Source organism: Sturnus vulgaris, chromosome 4 (genome assembly GCF_052056855.1).
Source record: "Sturnus vulgaris isolate bStuVul1 chromosome 4, bStuVul1.hap1, whole genome shotgun sequence".
NCBI lineage: Eukaryota > Metazoa > Chordata > Aves > Passeriformes > Sturnidae > Sturnus > Sturnus vulgaris.
This window is the reverse complement of record NC_142246.1, coordinates 55,770,469-55,795,673: the sequence shown is the minus strand read 5'-3', so window position 1 is coordinate 55,795,673 and position 25,205 is coordinate 55,770,469. Positions and strand designations below refer to the sequence as shown.

At 41.5% G+C, this 25,205-nt stretch overlaps 1 protein-coding gene across 19 annotated transcripts in view; it reads left to right on the top strand.

Annotated features, from left to right (window-relative positions):
• ADGRL3 (adhesion G protein-coupled receptor L3) overlaps positions 1-25,205 on the top strand; it is a 487,951-nt gene that overhangs the window by 307,509 nt on the left and 155,237 nt on the right. For all 19 annotated transcript variants that reach the window (XR_015803337.1, XR_015803335.1, XR_015803336.1 and 16 more), the window contains one exon: positions 7,087-7,887. Coding sequence is in view for 16 of the 19 variants with exons in the window: in XM_088164024.1 (XP_088020150.1) it covers positions 7,087-7,887 (801 nt within the window). In the remaining 3 variants the exon portion in view is untranslated. The remainder of the gene's footprint in view (positions 1-7,086; positions 7,888-25,205) is intronic.

Genomic DNA, 25,205 nt, shown 5'->3' with positions numbered 1-25,205 from the left:
ACTGAAAGCACTGACATTTTAAGGAAGCCCAAATTAATGGTTTGAAAGGTTTCAGAAATTTATCAGATGAATGGAAATCTAAGGAGGAAAAAAAATCCACTTATGAGAAACGACAGCTTTGATTTCTGCAGATCTATAGATACCATATTTAAGGATCTAATTTAGGTTGTGGTTCATGAAAGCATAGATTATTGACATTTCCAGTCTTTGTACTTCACAGCAGAATTAATTAGGAGGTGATAATTTTGGGAATGTGTTACATGAAGCTATTGTAGCAGAAAATACTCGTAGAGCACCTTTGTTTACTGGTGCTTGGATAGTATATGAAAAATGTAATCTGAAAGTTAAGCGAGATTGTTCCTCCGTTTTATTAAATAAAGGATTAACTCTTAATTTGCTGTGGAAGGCAGGCATGAGTCCTGTGCAATTTTTTTCCCAGCATTATAGGTGAGAGTCTAATGTTCACACATAGCTATATACAGCCAAGAATAAGGAATTTCTCTGTTTACTGAGGTCTGAAAATGTTACAATCTAAGTTACTCTCACCACTGTAATAGTTTAAACCTAAACAAACTTCACAGCTTAGCCTGTAGAATATTTTTTGTCTGGTGGAGAGCTCCATCGGAGAGGCTCGAGGTTGAATGTTCTTTCATAAGAGTAATTGTCAGCTACAGGAAAGATAATTCATGGTGATACACTTGATAAGAATAACTTCCTCATTCCTCTGGCTGGAGAATGAAAGTCTGAGTGCTTTACATTCATGTGTCAGGTTGCTCTTTGTCTGAAAATTCTGGTAATGTTAATGGGATCTGTTCTCCATTTAAATGCATTCTAGAAATCCCGTCATGTTGAGGAAGAAAGACGAAAAATCAAAGTAAAGGAAGACTTGATGGCAAAAAAAATGGAAAAATAGCAATAGTAGTATGTATTTGTAAAACTAGTCTTAGAAAACCTGATTCTTTCATTCTTTCTGCTTGCTCCTGAGCCAAGACTCAAGAGGTCTTCCCCTGTTGCAAGTTCAAACTTTTACATTAAAAACTCATAAAATGAGTGTTTCACTGGCACTGACAAGACTGGAATTTAGTTATGACTTGGGGACATCTTCATGTGGAGGTTGGGGACAAAGGCTGGTAATTTCTGTAGAGAGGATAGTTGCAGTGGAGGGAGCCAACCCAAGGACCATTGCATTGCTGTTTGGTTTCTTTTCCCAAAAGGCAAACTATCACCTGGCTTTCTGCTGCCTAGAGCTTGCTGCAGTGGATGTGGGTGTGTTCCCATTATTGAGGCATTTGGGGTCTGGTGGCCACCCACCTGCCCTGCAATGGGACCCCAGGCTTTCCTAGGAGTGGGTGGATGAGAGAAATGGTGCCATGCTCTTTGTTTTGTGTCTGTGCTGCACAGAGTGAGCACTGAACTTGGCTGTGTGGTCTCTTCTGTCACTTTAGTTATGTGTGGGGAGAAGAAAAAGAAGCAGAGATGGGCACTTCTGCAGCATGTTGAACTTCAGGTTGCCAGAACATGTCATATAAATGCCGAGCTAGCTCTCTTAGCTTTTCTTCTAGTAAACCATACATGGTGGGTTGAGTGGGTTTGAAATGCAAATTTATTTTTTTTAAAGTATTTTCATATTTTAATGAGGCTTTGAGCAACCAGGCATAGTGGAATGTGTCTCTGCCCATTGCTGGGTGGTTGGAACTGGGAGATCTTGAAGATCCCTTCCAACCAAAACCATTTTGTGATTCTGTGGTTTTCCTTCCCTGGGTTTAGGATTTCAGACCTGCTGCTGCCCTGAATTTTGAATGTGTCTCTTGCTTTTTTTTACTGTGACTCCAGGACTCAACCATACCTTCAAAAAGAAGAGTACCTTCACCTTGAGCAGGCTCTACATGGGCGTGCTTTGGGGTGCCTTGGTAGATTTGCAGCTTTTCAAACCTATTCCTGTTCAACCTAGGACCCAATCTGGGGCTGTGTGTTAGGGAGAAACACATAAATTGCTTTTGAGCTTCACCTGCTGATTCAAGTGGTCAAGTTGGTTGTAGGTGCAAGGTGCAGCAGCCACGTCTGCCATGAAGAGCACTCCCAGCATGGCTGAGAAGCTTCAGCTTGTGTTGCTAAGGTCAGCCTCAAAAATCTGGGTTTTTTTAGTCCTTCTGTTGTGTCTTTAACTATGTGTTTAGCACTGAGTGTACTAATTATTAGTCTGAGTATATTAAATTAATCAGATCTGTGAAGGACAGGAGCAGGGAGTGGATGTCACTTATTCCACTGTTAAACATCTGCCTTGGAAAAAAAAAAAAAAGAAACAAACAACTAGCAAAGTACAGGTCAAAAATGTTTGCACTACTTTTGCAATTGCCTTTTAACATTCCCCTACTCACATATTTTTTTTCCAGGAGTTTTATGCTGCTGTTGTGTGGGTTTGAAGCAGTGCCAGGGAGACAGCTCTCTATATGGCTCTGCCACTGTGTGCTTGTGCCTTAAATAGTTGAGTGCAATTCAATGTGGCGGTAAGAAAATGAGCAGTTAATGTTGTTCAAGTGTTAATTGTGCCAGAGTGTGTTTTCAGAGCCTCGACACAGCAATACTAAGAACATTTAATTAATGCTTTTGTGCGATTTCTCTGAACGGGTGGCAGGAGTCTGCTTCGGGACAGGCTGTAGTGGCTCATGATTGCACATTGTTCTCAGTTTTCCTTCCATCTGAGGAATCATGAGAAAAACAGTCTATGTGGAAAGTCTTGTTAGTAACTCCCCTCAGACATAGCAAGTGGTCCTTGATTTCCTTTTGGCTTCTGGCACTGTTGAAGTCAATGGCACTGGCAAGCACTGCAGGGAATCAAGGTGAAATACTCTTGTTCTCCACCCATGCAGTGACAGCAGGAATGGAAGACCTCACTATAAGAGTAAAAGCTGTGTATGCCTGTTTGTTTTTTTTTTTTCCCTTAGATCTGTGTAGGAAAGTAAGGTGCATGCTGTGCTGTCATCAGTACTTAAATTCTGTAGATTAGTACAGGCATTACAGAGATGAAAAATTGTAACTGCAAAATTAAAAAAAAATAAATTCTACCAGTACTTTGCATAGACAGTTTTGCAGTGGTATGTCGCGTAACTGAAAGGGTACTCAGTCTCTAATTAGACCCTTTCTTTCTAAATCCAAGCTTCTCATTGGAACCTGTCTGAAGAATATGGTGCCCCAACATAAACTGAGTAACTACTGAAATTCAAAAGCATTAAGTCTTAAATTAACAGAGGGAAAATATATATTTGTGATACATACAATGGAAGCACATTCAGAAGGTCACCAAAACACATCCATGTTTGGAATTAAAAGAGAGCTGGATATGGCAGTGAGTGTTAATAACACATATGAGCTATTCAGCATGAGGGTAATCAACACTTCAGGTCACACAGCTCAGCTGGTCACAAATACATTATCTCCTCTAGAAGCTTTTCTCTCCCTGCTTTACAATATCATGCTGTTGTTTGAATGCATTGCAAAAGCTTTTGTGCATTTGGAAACGTAAATTACTACTTTCTATGCTGCCAGAGGTACTGTATACCATCAGCCAGGGGAATCAGTGTGAAGCCATACATTTGGGGATCTGTCATGTTGCCTTTTTGCTTTTGCCAGGAACATTTGATGCTTTTCTGAACACCTTGTTTAACTGTGACCAGCCACAGCCCAGGATGGGGAGACCAAGTGGTGTGTGGGTTTCTCTGATTGCTGAGTCTGGAGCCTTTTAATCTTACTGGCTCCTTCCCCTTGCAAAACCAGATTGCACTCAAATACATTGTCTCTGGTCCCTAGAGCCCTGACAGCCACATGTTGAAAACATTTGCCTTTAACCTTAACCTGTTATGAGGTAGAAAGGCGCCTGAATCAAAGCCCAGGTAAAAAAGGCAGTTGGAGTTTGGAAGCACTGGTTATTGGGAGCTGCAACTGTCTCCAGCTGTATGCCTCTCTGGACAGGGACGTGTAGATCCACATGTCTAGCCAGAGCATTTGCAGCCCTACCCTGAAACTGTTCTTCCTCCAAGCCTGCAGTTTCCCATCCAAATGAACAAGACTTAAGAATGCAAACAGTTTAGCAATGCCAGCACCAGAGGACACTTGGCAAGCATCTCAGTCTGGAAGGGGCTGGAGTGACCTGGGCAACAAAACCAAAGCACGTGTACACACCTGTGCATTCCTGTCTTGCTCCTCCAAACAGACATCTCTCAGCTGTCACAGCCATCCTGGTTTGCTGGTGAGTTCTCACTTCTCCCTCTGATGTTTCATGGAGCCTGTCTTCTCTTACACCTTTGGGGAAGAGGCCCCTTGGAAACAGCAAACCATGGCTGGGGCTGCAGAGGCTGTTGGGTCCCCACCATGCTGGAAGAAGTCAGGGCCTGTGCCACAGCTGCAGGAGGTTTTTGGATGAGAGCCCTCAAACCTTCTTGCAGGAGGTTGTTAGGTATAGAAACTAGTACTGAGTATTTAGGGATTAATAAGTGCACTTCATTTATTGATTGCACCTGAAAGGGGCTTTGTCCAAAGGGACGCAGTCTCTTCAGCAGCATTATGATGTATGGTGAATAATTCACGTGAAAATATCCAGCAAGTTCTGGGGTTGGGCTTTTAATATAGTGCTTATATATTTTTGTCTCGTTAACACTGTGAATCTTTGGGATCTTATTTATAAGTGCTACGATGTTTCCAGTGCTTTTTTCCAACTCTTACTAAAGTGTGTTTCTCCAAGACCAAGGACAGGACTCTACGAACATCCACGGACATGCTTCATTTGACTCTCCTAAGTTTTCTTTTCACATCATAAGTTAATATTCTCCTGTTTTAGGCAGGGATCTCTGTTTTACAGGATTTGGGCAAAATATATGAAGATGTATATTATATAAAGTTTCTCCCTGGTATTTTTATTCTATACATAAAGCTGTATCAGTCATATTTCATTTAATGGGTATTTCATTTTGCTCTTTGAAACTAGTCCAAGGTTGCTGCTGACAAGGTAGAGTCCAGGGGGCTCTTTACGTCCCAAGTGTTGGGCTTTTTTTTCCTTCTGTCAGATTTTTCTAAAGTTAAAATTTATCTGTATTTTGTTCAGCTTGTCTGCATATTATCCAGTGTATATATCAGAGGAAAGGTTTATATATATTTATATATAAATGTTCACAAACCAAAGTAAATTAATAAATCTTCCTTTTCTTATGAAAGAGGTAAAGAAAAGTACCTGGCCAATACAGTACCATTAATCTATTCTCTTTTCTCCTTTCTCTCTTTACCTCTCTCTCTACAATAGAAGTGGAACAAAAAGGTAATTAAATACCTTTCAAATTATATATATATATATTACTTATGTATAGGCTAAGTTATTTAACAGTTTAACGTTTTAGTTGAAATACTTTGTCATTAATTCTCACTACCTTTTTGTTAAAGTTTATTTAGTATCTCTGCTGCTCAACTTCACCAGATAACTCATATTTGCTGAAAAGTTTTTACCAGTGCCACCTTTTTTTTTTTTTTTTCCATTAAATTTCTATTCAAAGGCTTAGATATTTTTCCTGCCCCAAAGAATTTGGAAGGTGTGCATACATATGTATGTGCATAAGTATATCTAATTATGGCATAAAAGCCTCTTGGAAATGGCACCCCTTTTTCAGCAACTCTGTGTGGTTACTTAGACGCCAATGGATCTATATCATTTTATACTGGTTATTAAATCTGATTTTCCTCCTGTCTTGCTCTCCAGACAGCATTACCAATTTCTGCATTTACAAAAAATAATGAATTACGCTCCGAGCAGGAAGTGTGAATGTGGGATCCCATCTGCCGGAAGCGCGCGGTGGGATGCTTCTTCATGCCTCCCTGCCGCCCATCCCATCGTCACCGTCACTGTGCCTCTCACGGACATCAGCCTTCCAAATAACCAGCCAATATTCTCCCCCCCAAGCGTGTGCAGCACCTCCAGGCCAGGAGGGTGCTGGCGGGGATGGCGAGGGCCAGATTTGCTCCACAGCATCCCTCCTCTTGCCTCCCCATGCATCCATCCATCCATATACCCATCCATCTATCCATCCATCCAGCTGGCCCCTCGGTGGTGGTGTTCCAGTGGGGCCGAGGTCAGATGGCCTCTTCCCAGGTCTTGGGCGTGCCCTGGCCCCTGTCAGCCCCCCCTGAAGTCTGAGCAGCAAAGCATCCCAGTTAGTCAAACTGCTCCTCTGTGCTCCTCTCATGTAACAATAGAAGGTGTATGTTTTTAAGTTTGAATTACTACTATATTTAACAGGACATTTTTTTAACTGATTAAAATCTAGACATTGGGCTCCTCTCCAGCAAACTTTATTCTTTTCCTTCCTTCTTTCCTTTCTTCCTTGTCTTTTCCTTTCAGCATCCATATATGTCATTCGTTTTTAATTGTGTGGACTGCATGTTTCATGTGTCCTGTAGCAGCTTGGAAAGTCTCATTTCTAGTTATACTCCAGATGGGTGTTCCCTCCCCCCCACCCCTTTGCTTTAAACGCTCCTCTGAGTTGCTAAGAGATTTGCCTCTGCTTTGGTATTGGTATCCTTTAAATATTTAATATCACTTGGGCTGTAAGGATGGGAATTTCTTTCTCTTATTTCCATTTCTAGGCCACTCTTCTGTGGGCTGTTCAAATAAATATGTGGATCAATTCCCTCGGAGTTTAGCCCTTCACCTAGTAGGTACAGATTCACTGCAGAATATAATTTGGAAATACAAACCCAGAAATCCTTTGGGGGCACATATTCATTTCAGAGTTTGCAAAAGCGAGTGGTCCAAGTAAGTATACGTGTAAAAATAGATTTGGAAAGCAATAAGAAAATGAGCCACAGTTGATAGAAAAAGCTGGGGGGGGGGGGGAAGAAACCCAGTTTGGTGGAGCAGATCTTTTTCCAGAGGTATGATGGGCAGGAAGGATAGTCTCCAGCTACAAGGCATTGCTCTTGGGTTTCCTCTCATCTCAAGTGTCCTCTGCTCCAGGTCTAGAAGGTGTTGAGATGCTTGGGCCAGCCACCCCTCAGCTGTCATTAACTTTGCTTTTCCTGTTAAATTCTTTTCCCCCACGACAGTTTTTCTTTGCCCTGGACTGCTGAAAGGAGTTTACCAGAGCGAGCACCTATTCGAGTCTGACCACCAGTCGGGTGCCTGGTGCAAGGACCCTCTGCAGGCCTCTGACAAGATCTACTACATGCCCTGGACGCCGTACCGGACGGACACGCTGACGGAATACTCCTCCAAGGACGACTTCATCGCCGGCAGGCCGACCACCACGTACAAGCTGCCGCACCGCGTGGACGGCACGGGGTTCGTGGTGTACGACGGGGCCCTGTTCTTCAACAAGGAGCGGACCAGGAACATCGTCAAGTTTGACTTGCGGACCAGGATAAAGAGCGGGGAGGCCATCATAGCCAACGCCAACTACCACGACACCTCTCCCTACCGCTGGGGAGGCAAGTCCGACATAGACCTGGCCGTGGATGAGAACGGGCTCTGGGTAATCTATGCAACAGAACAAAACAACGGCAAAATAGTCATTAGCCAGTTGAACCCTTACACGCTGAGGATTGAAGGGACGTGGGATACTGCCTATGACAAGAGGTCAGCTTCCAATGCCTTCATGATCTGTGGGATTTTATACGTGGTGAAGTCTGTGTACGAAGATGACGACAATGAAGCCACAGGGAATAAAATAGACTACATATATAACACTGACCAAAGCAAGGATAGCATGGTGGATGTGCCCTTTCCAAACTCTTACCAGTACATTGCTGCTGTGGATTATAATCCCCGGGACAACCTCCTGTATGTATGGAACAACTATCACGTTGTAAAATACTCCTTGGATTTTGGCCCGCTGGACAGCAGAGCAGGTAAGGGGTTCAATACCAAACCAATTTTTTAATTGTTTGGATTTTTTTTTTTTTTTTTTTAGTATTTATTTTTGTGTAAAATTGAAGTACACTCTTGTCTTACTGACCTGGCTGAGTTTCTGCAAATAGAGCCCCACCACAGAGCTATATAATAACCCATCTATATACTAGAACCCATCGATATAATATAACCCATCTATAATGGTTATTAAGACATTAATATGTGCAGATTTTTTTTTTTTGTCTTAGTTGAAATGAAATGGACAAAGGAGTATCTACACATAAGTAGCCTGAAACAATTTCCAAATGCCGATAATTTTATTCACAGGGATAGCAGTCTTTTCTCCTGAATCGAATTTCTTTCGTACATCATCAGATCATTTTCCGTTCTGCAGGAGTTTTGACAAAATAAAGCGTGGAGGATGTTGTTGCAAACAGCTGGAGGAAAACTGTCTTCCAGTTTAAATTTCTTTGTTTCATTAAGCTGGGGGAATTTTGTCGTTTTAGAGAAGCTGAGACTAATTGAATACGTGATCATGCACCCACAAGTGTGTCTGGAGTCAGGAGGAGAATCAACAAAATCCTCTAAATTCTTCCTTTATTTTCTGTGAAGTTTCTCTTTCTTTTTAAAGCATTTCATGACTTAATGTGAATTACTATACTTTATCTTAGAGGATCATCTGGCCCCCAGAGATTTCCCAGCTTTTCCACCATTTTTCCTGTTTGAAATTGTGCTGGTAGTTACTTAGGTATATTCCCTTACCTTTATCAACTCCATCATCATTTGGCAATTATAAAGTGACCACTTCACTACTAACAAGACTTAGCCTACACTCTGTGTTGAAGCTTGTATGATGTTGCAAGAATTTCTAAACAGGATCTGCTCAGTCACTTTAAATGGTTGTCAATTTACTGATGGAGTCATAGTATAAGGTAGTTCTTGTGGTGGACTGTGTATCTGAAAGGCAGGATAAGTAAGAAAAAAGGCAGAATTAATATAATTTGGACAGTAAAATATTCAACTCATAACATGGCTTCTTTTGAAACATTTCTTTTTGTAAGTAAGAAACTTGAAGGTGGGTGGGTGGATTCAGGGCTTTAGATTGCAAAAGAAAAGTGAAAAGGTTTCCAATGATGAGATTTTCATTTTCCTGTGTGCAGCCTGTTACCCATATAAAATGAAAGTTAATCAAGAGATGCTGAAAGACAAATTGTGGGTATGAAAATCTGGGGAGGGCTGGAATAAAAGTAGTAAACTGGCAGTGAAATTGTGATTCTTTTTTTTTACGAAAATGTAAGGAAGGGGAGAAGAAAATCTTGAAGAAGCAGATGAATAAGAACTGAATGACTGTTAAGGAGTAGAGATATTTTCAATGATGTTGACCTCTGCAAGATCTCAGATGAGTAAGAAATGAAATAATACTTCTCATTCTCCAAACTTAATGACAAGCATGTACTTTCTGGGTGGTGGAGTGAAGCAGAGCAATTTGTGAGCTATTGGCTATCCTCAAGGAGTGGAAATCAATTGCATCCCTTCCATTTCACAGAGTTTTTCTCCTTTTTAGTGAATTATTTCCAGGTATTATAATGGACTCTTCACTGACGCTTTTTGATGTGGCGACCATTGTCAGTAATAGCAGCTTTAATAAAAAAAAAAAGAAAAAAAAAAAAGAAATGAAAAACCTAAAAAAGGGAAAAAAATCCTATTAAAAAAGGAAATTGTCCTCTTTTTTTTTTTTTTTTTTTTTTGCAATGTAAGATGGTGAAATGAGAGTAGGTGAAAACCTCGCAGGGGGCTGAAAGTCTGTGAGGTGCAAGGATTTGATTTTTGTCTTTGTGTCACTCTGGTTTGAAGCCCCTTTAGTTTCACTCTGGTTTAGATGAGAATTTAGAATCCCCCAGTGCCTCAGATAGGAAGCTGAAGCAGTTCTTAGCTTTGAGTGGTGGGCATGAGAGAGTTAATTTGGTGTCAGGGAATCTGGTGAGCCTTCTCTGACATTCCCGGTGTGCAAATTTTGTACAAAGCTTTGTAATGTCGACAAAAGACTAAATTTTATATGGAGTTTTCTCCTCGGAAAATTGTTGGGAGTTCCTTTCTGGCAAAACTGCGTAAGGATCCCATTACCTCACTATTTTACAAGTTTAGAGGACTTTTGAGAGGTCTGCTCAGACAGCAACTGAATTTTTTGATGAGAAAACTTGAATGGGCCAAGATATTTCAAAGAGAAGAAAAAAAACCACTTCACTAGGGGAGTTTACTGCTCCATTACCCACATAGCCTGATTAATGGGAACCATTTTTGATGAATCATCGAAACAGGAGCACTGATTTTAAGTTGAACAGGTGAGCAAATAGTTGCTTGACATCAGGCTTTTTTGCAGAGAGGAGCCAGGAGACCAGGTCTGAATGATGCTTTCTCTTCCAAGTTCAGTGCAACCCATTTTCAGGTTAGCACCAAATTTCATGCTGCATTGCTTTACATATAACACTAAATATCTGATTGGCTTAAACCCAGCTCTTCCACCAAAGAGCAGGAACAGAAGCTGATACCACCCTGGGAAAGTAGTGAAGAACCAGGGTATTTTTATTTGGGTTTTTTTTTTTAGATTTTTAATTTTTTTTACAGAGTAGATTGTGGATATGTGTTTCTCTTCTCTTCAAAAATCACCAGAGTTTCTCCATATTAGAGCCATGTTCAGTGCAGGCATTTTCCATGGTGCTACAATATGAGTAGCAAAATTTGTAAACAGTATCAGCTTAATTAAAAAATAAAAGAAGGATTGTAAAATTGATGGGTTGAACATATGGGTTGTTAAAAAACAATTAAGGGTAGGGTTTTGGAAGAGCTCTTAAAACCAAAAATTGATCATAACAAGAAAAGTGAAATATTTAACTACTTAAATAGCCAGTAACATATTTGAAATCACTTGTATCATACATTTTAGGGATACCTAAAATAAAATACAGGTTCTGGGGATTGCAGTTCACCTAGAATCAAGCATTTTTAGTCTTTTCCCAAACTGTCCAGAGAAACTGGAAGTTGGCAAGAGTTGCTTAATTTATAGGAAAGGCAGGACTCTCGTATCCTCTTGCTGTTCACAGTGTCTAAGCATTTTCTGTGATTTTTAATTAAAGATATGTGCATGTAGGTTGGGAACAGATTTGAGATCTTTGCTGTTGCAGAGCATCTCTCACCTGCTGTTTAAAAGAATGGGCTATTTTACTCCTTGGAGAGAGTGAGTGTCAAATCCTGGAGTTCTGTGCTCAGCTTCTGCAGCAGTTGTTAGTTACCAGGGAAAACAAAATATTTTGAAGTGCTAAAAGCTGAGTGTAGCTGATCTAGAAGCAATTCAAGGCTCTTGATGGAATTAAACCTAGCTGTTCGTTTTTCTCAGAAATGAGAAAAGCTGCATTTTAAGGTTTTACCCCACTCTTTTTTTTCTTTTTCCCCCCCTTTTGTCTGGGGTTGTTTTTAATTTATCCCAAAAGTGGTTTTGAAAGCAAACACTCTTAGTGCCTGCAAATCCCAAGAAACCTATAATTAATGTCTGCCCTCAAGAAGTGAACTTGAAGTTACCAAAAGCCTTTGAAGTGTATTTTCTTTGAGCTATTTGGCCTTAAAATTAGCATTTTGGGGGATGCTTCTTCATAAATGTTCTTGAGTTTTTGGGTTATTTCTTTGTAGCTTCTATTGAGTTTTTGAATTTGAAGTGTTAGTAAGGATAGCTCTGCATCTTTTCTCATTCTTCTAGAAGTTAAACCCAGAATAGTATTCAGGTTATTTTTTTTAACGTGTCCTACTAGACATATGCAGCGAAGGAAACAGAAGGCTGTAGTGACAGCATGAAAATTTTCTGCAACCTAATCAGTTGATATTCACCAGAGTTACCGTTTTAATCATCACTCACTTAGGATACGTTCTGTGCAAATAAACTCAAGAAAATATCAACAAACCTTCCTCTCCAGAAAGGTGAAGTGCTCGTGTCCTGCCTGTGCTGCATACAAACACACATCTCCCTGGTGTGCCTCAGCACCTCCCTGAGCAGCCACAGCTCCTGCCTGCCCCCCAGCCAGGGCATCACAGAGACCGCAGGTTCTGTCCCTTAAATGTGCGAGGTGCGTGCCCTGGATTTGCCCACTGAGCATTCGGGTGCTAAGGCGGGGACTGGAGCCTGTTCCGTAGTAGAGAAGTCCAGAGAAGAGCTTGAACCAAGTTAAAGATCCCTTTGTGCATATTTTGGCCTTGGATGTCCCAGCAGCCGTTCCCAGTGACATGAGAAACACAGACCTCCTATTTTCGAGAAGGTGTTTTAAATTATGTCCAGGAGACCCAAGCACTACCATATGGGCTGTTCCATGGATGTGTGAAGTTCTTAAAGGAGGTGCCCAATATAAGGAAGATGCTGATTTGATATGTAGGACTTCTAATACAGCCTAAATGTGCTTAAGTGGCTTCCACACATTTCACATTAACATTGTGGACAGCCATTCTGTTGATACAGAAAGTGATACAGATACAAATGTGATACAGAAATTGCATGGATATCTGTGATATTTTAAGAACCTCAGAGGAGGGTGCACGTCAAACTTTTCCACATTTTGTCAAGTATTGTGGGATGCTCTCTTGACGTGATAGCAAGTATTTTATTCAGTCAGAATGTTTGGGTTGTTTTGTGTTTTTTCTTCCTGAAGCAGTTTCACAATGCAGATAAGGTGAACAGTCTGTCCTTATAATATGCTAATTAAGTGTGTTTGTGTCTTGGGTAAAAGATGTGGCAGCATGGTGATGAATAAGGACTTTAAACACATATGACACCTCGTTAAAATGTAATTTTCACATCATAAATCTGAGTCCTTTCCTTTGACAGCTGAGTAATGTGGGTAGTGGGCAGAGAACCTGAACGTCTCAGAGCTGCCACGTGCTCACATGGAGCTGGGAGATTCCAACACCCGACTTTCCTGCCCAGGAGCGCATCCAAAGGGATACGGAATCTTAAATCCCACTTGTGCACAGGATACGAGTTGCTATCCCTTCAAGAACCCGTTGTGATAAGCCACATTTGCTATCTCTGAGCTTGAATCCGGGCTGTGTTTTAAAAGGCTGGCTGAGCCTTTCTGATGAGCAGCTTCTCCTGGTGGACAAAGGCCATTTTTTAGGGAGCTGCTGAGTGCTTAATTGCTGCTTCTCCTGTGTTTTTACTTTCCAGTTGCTTTCCTCCCACCTAGGAGCATCCCTGACTCTGACTGCTGTTCCTCCTCATTGCTTACAGTGACAGCTGCTGGTTGCACAGTGTTGCTGGAGGCTTTCAGAGAGATAAGCTCCTGCTTTCAGGAGCTTCTGCTAAACGTGCAGAGTGACTGGAGCCCTGGCTTTTATCCACTAATACTCGCCCACATATTCATGTTACATTTACTCAATGAATATTTCAGTCTCTTTTTGCTATCTAAGACAAACAGGGATGTCTAAGTTTGGAGGTGAAAAAAGCAGAACATCTTTTACAACAAAGCAGGCCTTTCAGCCTACATTTGTCGGGCAGACAGTACCTTAAGCCCAAAGGGACAGGAGGACAGTATTGCATTCATGCTCAGTTTTGAGGCCTGTTCAGTCTCTTAATTTCTATCCTGTTTTAAAGTTGCCCTCTTTGTAAAGTAGTGTTTGAGTAAAAAAATTATCAGAAAGCATCATACCACACTACACTTCTGAAATTAGGGGTGTCTGCTTTCTGCCTGGAAAGCTGGAATTCGAGGTCTTTTGTCTACCTTCTCATAAAAAAACCCTTAAAAAGTGCACCTTCGAAAGTGTCACCTTCAAAATTCTCCCTTTGCAGAGCATGTCATAAATATTAATACTGTTTGGTCAGCACAGCGGGAGGAACTTCAGTGTCTCTCCAGTACAGATAACTATGTGGTTGCTCCTTTTTCCTTAATAAAACTACCATGGAACAGCAGATAACTTTACCAGAGTTGGAGCAGCCTTCCTCAGTTCATTGCTCCTGCTCTGAGACACCTATTTAAACCACCCTGAGAAAATGGTACCTAACCCATCCATGAGCTGGGATACCTTCTGTATCCTTGGCCGTCCCTACATCCATGGGCTGAGGTCCTGTTCCCATGGGAGTGCTTGGGGACTGGGCTGGTGGGTAGCCAGGATGGTTGAAGTAGGGGAAGGGCAGGAAGAGACAAAATGATTAAACTAAAACTTCACTTTCAAGCTTCAAAACAAAAGCAGCCTGAGGCTTCAGCACTTCATAATCCTGTCAAACACCATGAGGGGGGAAGGACCTTGCCAAGAAGTGCCTGAAAAGCTGAGACAGCTGTTTCTGGCAGCAAGCATGGGCTGCAGATACAGGGGTGATTGCATAGGGAAAAAAGCATTAACTGCCAGTGAAGGATAGGGGCTTTTCCTCTTCTGCAGCGGGCTCCTCAGCGTGAGGAATTGGCCTGATTAATTGTTCTTTCATTGAGTTTGAGACCACTGAGTCATGCTGACCTCAACCATGGCTTATCAGTCCTGTGCAAGTTCTTTGCACCAAACCCAGCTGTGAATGTGCCAGCACTTTGGGTTAGAGCTGTTTGCCAGCAGCAGGGAAAAAGAGGTGACACATTGCAAGTGTCCAAGGCTACTTTTTGCAGGAGAAAGGAGGACAGCCTTTGAGTGTTGGATTTTTAGACATGATTTTAGTGATTAGCCCATCCTTGACCAGCAGATTTAGCTGGCTTGTATGCATTGATGGGGGTCTGCAGGGCATTGAGCGTTTAGCCCAAGAACAGACTCCTGGATGTTCCATTTTTGAGCTGTTGCCTCTGCCAGCTCCTTTCTTCCCAGCCTAAACCAAGATTATAAGTTGCCAGGCTTTTTCTCAAGGCATTACCCTCTCAATGTAGGTTATATTTGTGCACCCCGAGGCCCTGTGTGGTGCAAACACCTTCTGCTCCTAGCAGTTCTGCAGTGGCCTGGCTGCAGAGCCATTAGCCTGGCTGGGGACATGGTTATCCTGGATTTGTTTTTTTACTTCTGCGTTTTTGAAATGAGCAGCCTTTATTCCTGTTCCCCACTGAAAATACCTCCACCACGGTAGCTCACGGGTCTGGATTGCTCTCCTCCCTCGTCTGCCACTGATTGTGTTTGTTCTGAAAATGACTAGAGTAATATTTTTAGCAACACTTATTAAGACTCGTCTCCTAAATTCTAGTTCAATGCTGCTAATTAACTTCTTCGATGCCGCCAGCACTCGGCAGTGCTGCCATGGCAGGTTTTTTTTTTTTTTTTTTTTTTAACCGAGGAAGCAGATATGGATGCCCTGCCATATTCTGCTTTAGAGTCAAAGCAAGCAGGGGAGGCACCGGATGCCCCTCTTTCTGCCTTCATACTTAGGTTAAAGTAGAGCAAGAAGCTCTTCAGGAGTCAGCTACAAAAGTATTTAAGGGGAGGCTTTAAAGAGCGTTGCCTTGACTTCAGGCAGTTGTGGTGATGTCCTTAGCAGGTCCCCATCCTTCAGATCCAGCAGCGAGTCAACTTTCCAGAGGTATATCAGTGCAGATAAAAAGTATTCCAAGGCATGTATGAGGAATGGAAGGGTCAGCATTAACCTCATAAATCCAGCTGAACTCTCATGGTAGGGTTGGATTGCATTGATTACTGATGGGAGGGAAATTTAGGTTGAAGGGGCAAAAAGACTCTTGGTAGATAGTTTGAAGATCTCCACGTTCAGGGAGAAGTGGGGCCAGCTGTGAAGGGCTGTGAAATGCTCCTGAAAGGGGAACACAGATTCCAGAAGAAAAGAAGTAGTAAGCACTTCAAAGCTTCCTTCTCAAAGTGCATTTTGTAAATCAAGAGAGTTGAGTTGTGAAAAAATCAAGAAGTGTTGATTTCTTTCAGGTGAGTCCACCAGGTGTGCAAAAATAAAGGTTGATAGAATGAAAAACTTTCTGGGACAAAATCACAGAAGAGTTTCAGCTCAGCTTTTACTCAGATAAATCCTCTGAAGCTGGTGGGAGTTTGGGCTAGAGGCTTCATGAGTGAGTCTGCAGTGGATTGCTCTGTGCCCTGGAAGGAATTGCATTTTACCAGTGAGAGGCTTTTTGACCTCTTGATTTGTGTCTGAAGCATCCAAAGAGAATATATAAATCGTAAGCTGGAACAAAAGGTGAATATCCATATGAGTTTGAGTTGCACTATCTGCCTTACATTTTTATGTTGAAAAGGTTTTTTGTTTGTTTTTTTTAAGGGTGCGCTTGTGATTGGAGGGCAAAGCAGACAATAAAAACTTAGGTGAACAAGATGTGTGCAAGAAAACAATGTCATGATTGTTCGCTGTAATGGGATTTCTTCACTTTAAATAGGATTTTTGCTTGATTAAAACGTGCTGAGAGGAAACAGGACTTAAGGCAAGTTTCACTGAAATACGGGATTCAGTTTGAAAAGACTGGCAGTGAAGAGGCAAACCGGCTGCTTCATGTTACCTAGCTGCTCGGGTCTGTTTTCACAGAGTACCACCTGCTTGAGACTCAAAAGGGAGGGGGAAAAAAAGCAAAGAAACATCAGAGCTGAAAAGTATAGAAGTTATAGACTGGTCATGACAGAAGATGGGAAAATCAGCTGCCTTTACACCAGTTTGAGCTGGCTTGCTGGGGTGCCATTCATGCTTCCCTCAAATAGTTGGAATAAATTAACACAACCACTGGAGAGATGAGGCATTAGGCAGCTCTGCAGTTCTTTTTCATCTGTTGATGTTTGGGACAGAGACAGGGGAAAGGCTGTCTAAGCTGCAGGCAGAGAGAAAAAGTAAAGGCAACATCAAGTATAGACATGCCAGCAGAGATGAAGTCTCTACCCCACTTCTAAGATCTTTCCAACCTACCATGTGAAGAAAAGCTTTTGTGAGCTCCCATGTATTGGCCTTCAGTTGCTTCTCTGTGTAAAATTATTCCCTCTATCCAAGACATGCTTGGAGGACGCTGTGGCTCACTAAGGTCGATCAACCTGGATTCATGTGATGCTTTGCACTCTTGTACTGCCAAATTAAGCAAATGAATGGTGATGTTAATGTGAACACCGAGGCTCCAGGAGGAGGGAAGTACTGAGGGAAAACTGCATGAAGATTAAAAAAAAAAAAACCACGAAATTTTTCCTTTTTTTTCTTTCATTTTCTTTTTTAGAAGGAGGGATAATAACATATATTTGCTTGATAGGAGCATATTGAGTACCTTGATGGCATTAACAGCAGTGAATATTTCTGGCCTTCTCCTCCTGAGTGCTTGCTTTTCTCACTGGACAGAAACTGCCAAGTGTTTTCTTGGTGCAATATTGAGCGTGTTGCAAGTTATTCACGGGAAATATCCTTGGAATGACTGGAACAGATTTTCTTGATGAAAGCGTTGTGCTCTTCTCCATGGCAAGTGTCAGGCTGACTGAAGGATGCCATCACCCCAAAAACTAAGCCAAGGTGGAGAGTGCTCTGGCAAAATTCTGGTTGATTTGTACAGTTCCAGGTGAGCATTCATCCAACATTCTGTTGGGAGAGGTGCCTGTGGCTGGTGCCTTGCTTGTAAATGTAAGCTCTCTTTATGGGTAAATCAGGCCTCCTCCTGAGCTTGGTGGGCAGTAAGTGAAGCTTTTTGGGTAGCCAGAAACTGCATGGTCAAACACAGTGTTGTGTAAGGCTGTTGTAATGTGTTTTTTTCATATAAATGAGTTCAAATTGACTCTGGTATGAGGAGTAGAACAGAGAATTAAATTAGATTAATAGATTTTTTAAGACCAGAAGGGGCCATTAGCTCATTTAGTCTGACCTCTGTAATGCATTCGATTGGATTTCATCCGCTTCCTCTTCTGCTGAGCCTAATGACTTGACTTTAGCTGAGGTGTACCTTCCAGAAAGGCACCCAGACAATCAGTGCCTCACTTCACTGAGTGCTTCTCTTGGTCAGATATTCTCTCCCTCAGTTCAGAGGTAAAATAACATACGCATTATAAATGTTTTGATTGTGCCTATTTGCATCGTACATAAAAAGGTAAAAATTAGTTTCTTGAGTCGTGCTCTTTGGACCTTGCTCAGACAGTGCTCTGGAGGTTGCCTTCTGTGGGAATTAATGGTATGTCTGATTTTTTATTTTATTTTTTTTAAAGATCTTAGAAACTTGTTACTGCAGTGGGAAATTCCTGAACAGACCAAGAAAGGAAATAATTCACTAGCAATGAGAAAACAGCTTTCTGGGCACTAAAATCAAGAAAGCCTTTACTTTCAGATGTGTACTTTATGATGAGTGCCACTAAATGTGTGTGTAAACTCTGTTTTCTAAGTGAAAGAAATTACTAGTCTGCAGACTGTGTTACCAGACTGCATACTGCTTTCTTAATGCCACTTCCATTTTTATTTGAACCAGAGTGCTAGGGAGTGACATTTAAACCTTGGAGTTTGTCATCAAGTTCTAATTTTCTTCTTGATGAGAACATCTGTCCATGGGAAAGGGCAGAAACTTGTTCCAGCAGATTTTGCATAAGGTATTGAATGATTTTATTCCAAATGGGTGTTTTGATTGTTGGCTTGTCTTTTTTTCCCCCTTTTGTTTCCCATACTCTTTTTAAAGGAGTATAATGGGTAAAAAAAGATGATGTTGATGATGCAAAGAAATGAACTTTAGAGGATACAAGAAGTAGTTGAGTAATTAATTGTTTTAAGAGTCTTGTTAACACTAGTTTTTTCATGGCAAAATATACTGGCAAATTCTGGAAAGAGGTTGTGATTTTCTTAATATGTAAGTATACATTTCTTGCTCTCATAAGTGCCTTAATTCAAATTGAAATATGTTTTTTCCTTCAAACACCATTTTTTACAATATTTTGGAGAGACTTCACCTTCAGGCATTTCTTTATGGCTAGTAACCACCCGAGAGAGGCTTTATCAAGGCTGTAGCTTCATTAATTGAGCAGTGTGAGGGGTAGGCATGGATCCCCCTCTTTTCACTGGAGAGAGGAACCCTTAAAATGGGCATATATCAAGGAAGGCTAGGGAAGTCCTCTCTTCCCCTTTACAGCAGAATTTGTGACCAAAGTGGTCCTGTGCATGTTTGGAAGTCATTGCCACGATGTTCTTGGCAGAGTAAACATCAGCTATAACCAAAGAAAAATGACTGGAATTAGCCAAAATTACTCCAAAACCTTTTTGTGGATAGCTGATATAAGGCAGTGCCAGTGGGAGCTGTGGGCTGTGGATTTCCAGGCAAGCTGATTTGTACATTGAACATGGCAGGCATCACCTTGCTGAACCCTATGTGTTTCATTAAATCTCTTCTTTGTGATGTCTTCTAGGGCGGGGGGAAGTGATGTGAAAAGTTTCCTTCTACAGCTGGTTAACACCTAGCAGTGAGGAATGTCTTTTCTTCAGTGAGGAAAGCCAGAGCTGTAAAAGCAGGTCCCCTCCAGAAGAAGCTCTTGTTACAGTGACCTGGCTGTCCTCTTGCTACTCCAGTTTGAAAGCTGATTTTAATATGCCAAAGGAATAATCATAAAAATATGACATGCATCAGTGCAGTTCTCTAATTAATCTTCCCTGGAAACCTTTGGACCCTTTTCTGATAGGTAATATGTAAGGAAAGATGGCATCGAGGGAAGAGGAGGGCTAAGGCAGCCTGTGTTTCCCCTTGGAATCCACAGAAAACAATAATACTTTTGCCTGAAATTAGAAGAAAGGAGAGGTGGTGAAGTTTTAGGAAATCCTCTGCAAGGCAGAGACTCTGACCTGTCACTAAAGGTGATATTTCCCATAACTAGCATGACTAGTGATTGAAGTGAGATCTTTGAGGCATTTAATACAAGTTTTTGTTTGTTTAGAAACCTGTAACAAAGTCCTTTGGAAGTTTCCTGACACGGTGTTGATGTTATCTTGTCCCCTCAGTATCTCTGCAAACTTCAGTTGTTGATTATAGAAATCTGTTTTACCTGTGCTGGGCTTGTCACTCTCGTACTGCAAGAGATTGATTATTGATTTTTTAAAAATTATTATTTTTTCTTATTCTTGCATATTTAACAATAAAACTAAATAATGTTCTATTCCCAGCTGAGGCTTCAAGGAATACAACTGTTCCTTATTATAAACGGGGGGAAAAGTAATTAAATTTTGATTATTTTTCCCTTTTGCCCAAATATCTTCACACAGTGCAAATTAAATAAAATTATTTAACCATGACAAGCACTTCTGCCAATTAATCCCTCCGAAGTGAAGCTGGAAAATGTATGCCACACACAAGCAGGCAGTCACACATGGATGCCTAGAAGAGAAACCCAGAGGAGCCTAAGACAAGCATGAGTTAATCAGCCCAACAGAGCCGTGAATGGAAGTTTAAGTGATGATGACGTCCCTACCAAAGCTGATATGAGCTCTTTGCAGCTTTTTTTTTTTTTTCCCCTTTTTTTTTTCCCCCCTCCTCTGCCTGGTACTCTGAAGAATCTTTTTTCCTTCTGGCTTAATTGCTAGAGATTAATTGAAGTTCAAGAGCTCAGTATTTCTAGTAGCCTTTATACTGAAATTTAAGATGGGTAATTTAACTTTGAATTGATTTTTTTTTCTCTCTTCAATTTTAGCTTTTAGTATGTGCATATTTTTATCTTGGCTACACTTGGGTTTCCTGAATTACAGGCAAGCTTACCAAGAGATATTCATTAGGCAAATGTGTTTATTAACAACATAAAAATTGTTGTACTGAATGCCTCAAAACTGGATCCCATTATTAAAAAAGAAAATATTTTAGGCAATTCCAGAGCATTAAAGAAGAAAAACTGTCTTATCTACCTGGATTTTTATATACATAGTTCTGTTGCCTTTTGCAAAACACTGATGATTTTTGCATGGGCTTCAAGGTCAAGGTTAGCCCTGTTCCTGAATTTTAGCAGATTAAAGGTCCAGCTTGAAGTCAGTGGCCATGTCCCCGGGAAGCAACTCTTCCCCAACAGAACCTTGCCTTGCCTCACTTTTACAGGGAGGTTCTCAGGCAGCTGGAGGGCCTGTGAGGTGGCTGCTGACATGGTAAAAGCCATGCCTGCATCTCTGAGATGTTTATTTAGGCCTGTTTGCTGTTCATCTTCTTGTCTCTGAAATCAAACACTGAGTGCAGAGTTGTCTGAAGCTACTGCTGCAGGGAGCACTATTGACAGTGGTGCTGTGCACACTTCATATGTATAATTAGATAGATACTTGTGTGTTGATGAGATGTATTTGAAAAAGTAGGATTTTCAGGCAAAATACGTGTTTGTTCTCACAGAAGACAGGGACAGAGGAGGGTTTTTTTCTCCTTGGATGAAGCTGTCCCAAGCAATTCACATGTTACGATAGATACAAACATTTGATAGGCTCCCCTGACTCAAGACATCAAGATATTATGCAGGCCTAATTAATTTGATTTTGCACATCACTCCAAATGCAATATAGGGAATTGGTATATTTCTATCCCTTTATCTATTTTCTGTCTGATTGGATCTTCTTTTCTAGGCAAGGCTGCTCGAGCTTTGGCAGAACAGTGAAGGTCCTTGGCTCTGTCAGACAGCATCAGCTGGCCAATACCAGGCTTAGCAGGAGAGGAAAAAGGCTTAGACCAGACCAAAATGGGGCAGCAAGATTGTGAGGGAATGGAGAGGTTCCAGAATTAGGCAACATTCCTATAGTTTTTGGTGAAGCAAAGACTCAGTTCTAACTCTGATGCAGTTAGACTGTCTGGATTTATTAGGCAGCAGTTTGCAGCCTCTGATGTTTCCAAGTACAGACATGGCTTTGAAGAGGAAAAAGCATCAGCCTGATGGAAATTCGGACAGATTTTTGCAGGCTGGAGAGGCGTCATCCAGGTGGCAAATAGGGTGGCAAATAGTTGGGACATTGCTGCTTTCAGCCTCTTCCTTCTCTATTAAGGTTCAAGGTTTTCTATACCATCCTGGGGATTAGGTGTAGAAAACTGTACATTTAAACATGCAGCATTTTAGTATTACCCAAATGAACAAAGAAAAAAAAAACAGTTCTATGGAAATGAAAGGTTTGATGGCCCTTGAGTCAATATTGTTTGAAAGTCACAATCCTTTATAAATTTCAGTCTTTTCTTCCAGGTCATAATAAAAATAGATGCTTGCACATCATAATTTCCTTTGGTGAACAGATTTTTCTCACCTGTTTTTTTTTTTGTTATTGGTTTTTTAGTTTGTTTTTTTTTTTTTTTTTTTCTCGTATGGATTGAGATTATGCCCTCTCAGCCTTTCCAGAAGAATGTGCTGTTGATTTGAGCCTTGTATCCTCAACTCACTGCATTTTTAGACAGAGCAGGGAAACTCTGGATTATCTACCTAGAGAGAATGTAACAAGGAATATTCCCTCCTTTTCTATCTGTCCCTATAGCTATATTATGTCTGTTTCATACTCTGCCCTTTCCCATAGCTCATAACTTTCATCTGCAACTGGGAAATTTTGGAAAGACTGGGCAGTGCTTGCTGAACTGACCAAGGAGTCTTAGGTTTGCTGACCACTGGGTAATAAGATGAATCACACATCCTGCATTTTGCCTTGGGAGAAAAAGGAGCAAGCGTGCCAAGCAAATTACTGGGTGATTTACTTATTTGCAATTCTGGGAGAGAGTCTTTATCTTCATAAATCTCATGTTAGGATAGGTTTTGTAACTGTGCCCTGTGGTGATATATTTGTCTATATAAAAATCAGCGCCTTAGCTGTGCATAGGGAGCAGACCTCTGTGCCTCACCCCGGCTGTGTTTGATATCCAGAGCTAACTAGGATTGCCCAGTGTTTATTTATCTGCTGAGATGAAGCTCTGTGTTTCATCTGTGTTGCTAGATGCACGGGCTGAGATTCAGCTCCTGGCTGGAATGGAGGGCTTGGCATGTAGCAGGGAGTGCATCGTGTGCCAGGTTTTCTGATGGTCGGGTGCATCACGCTAAGAGCAAACCAGCAAAGGGAGCTGAAACACGCAGGAAAAGCAGGAAAACGTCACGTGCTAGGAGTAGAGGGATGACAGCAAGGTGGTCAGTGGAGTTACCTGTCAGTAGGGTCTTTTTTGTGAGATCTAAGCACAGAAGACTTTGGTTAAAAATCACCCTTGGTGCCTTTCCAGGGTATCGCTCTGAATACGAGACAGGAATGGATCCAAGCCCTGCATCTTCTTCAGCTGGGCTGAATTTCTTTCTGAATTTTCTGCCATTCTGAGAGCTTGTCTTTCCACTTTATATTGTGTGGTCCTCCTCCAGCTGCAGTCTCACCTGAGTGCTTGGATGCTCACTGTTACCCACTCATCTAAGTCATCTTCAGACAGTCACAATATTTCCTCATTTCATTGCACCCCACAGTAAGGTTATCTCCTGCATTTCTCTGTGCATGTTAGTGCTGCATTCATAGTGTTTTAAATTGAATTCTGGACCTTTGGTCTGAAAGTAGATGCAGACCAGAGCACAAAGGTTTTGCTGATATCAAAGTTTGTCTACACAATCATTGTCAGCAGCCTATCCTTTGGTTAAACATGCTGATCAGTTCTGATGTTTCCAATGCATTAATTTTTTTCTGACAATTTTCTTAGCTAAAATTTGAGCAGCAGGACTGCTGACCTAAAATGACCCTAAGTTCTTCATCTTGGAGACCTCTTCAATGGCATTTTGGTAGCTGATCATCAACTTGGGGAAATTGTAACAGAATTGCTAAGTTCTCCTTTGTCCTGTGCCCACTGAAAAGGTAAGATGCATCAGTTCACTGGAAAGTATTATATTAGTTCAGAAAAGCTTCTGATCACAAATAGGCTAAGCTATATCAACAGCCTTGAAAACCCTTGCCAGCTTCTGGTGGGCAGAGGGTAGCACCAGGCTTGGCTACCTTTTTGTCCGGCTGCCCCTAGTAAAAGAGTCCTCCCATACCTTGAGAGAGAAAGCCAACATAGAAGGTGGCTGCTGCTGGTGGCCCATTGCCATGTTGCAAATCCCTGTAAAGTGTCATTTTTCGCCTCCCTGCACCATGGCTCCTTCCCAGCTGAATGCAGTTCACTACTATTTATATCACAGTCCTGTCTGAGGCTGGAGAGGGCTGGCTCCACAGCTCACATGGAAAAGTGCAGCCCTGCTGAAGGCAGCGAAGTTGCTGCCATTTGCACCACCAGAGGAATTGGTCTGTGTCTTGTCATCTCTGCAGCTGCAGGGAATGCTGCTCCTTGCTTGCTTAATTGCCAGTTTAATCAGAACCTGACTCTGTTTCAAGTATGATTTCTCCGCTGAACACCTCAAGCTGTCTCAGCAGCTCTGTGTGTGTGTCCTGTGCACACCACAAGCAGCTAAAACGTATGGCCCTGGTTCAGGGTGCCCTGAATCTGAGCACACTGCAGCTGCCCAGGTGCTCTGGCTGTGCAGTGACGTTTCCATGATTCCCAGCTCATCAGTAACCTCCTTGAGAGGTTATCCCAGCATAGTTGGTAGGACAGAGCATACAAGCAAACATCTGCTCCAGTGCCAAGTCCAACAGCCTGACTGCTACCACATCACCAGAAGTTTGGGCTTCTGGGACTGTATTCTGCTTTCATTTCCTAAATGCCCTCCAGAATATACAAGTTTTCACAAAGATATCTCTAATGTATTACTTCAGGCCTGTCAGCACTAGTGATGGTGTTGTTGAGCTCAGGGATGGATTATCCAGAGTCTCTGTGATCACAGGATTTTCAGTTCCGTTGAAAAGTATAAAAGTCATCTTGCATTTTTAAGTGGAAAGAGAAGCTTTAAAGTATAGGTCCTGAAGACTTTGAAGCACAGAAAAGAAAAGCCTAAATCTGTAATATTTATTATTTCTCCTGGGTTTTATTTTCCTTTGCTTTAAAAGTCCTAGGATGTAATCACAGAATTTGGGGGTGCCGCTGCTGACTTGTACATGCTTGAGATTGAACATAAAATGTCTTCCGAGCACTGACTTTTGAGGAATGTCATTCCAAACACCTGAAAAATGAGGCTTTATCACATGTGTTTTTTTTCTTAGCTGTCCTGGGTGCTCTAAGCTTGTTCCAGTCATTTGTAACCTTTGTAATCAGCTTGACTGCAGTACCTGGGGACAACCTACAGCCCTGCTCATCCATCTTATAAAGCTGAAAGTGTAGGTATTTGCCCTCAATCCACAGCACAGATACTTGGTTGGCCTCCATTTTTTTTCTTTCTTCTTTTGTTCCCACACCTTAATGAAAATCTTCCAGTGTTTTCTAAACCTCTGCTTACCCTGAGCAGAAAGCCACCTTTGTGTCAAATAATGGGCAGCTTCCAATCTGGCTTCTCATCTTTATGAAACTAATTGGAGATTTTTTTG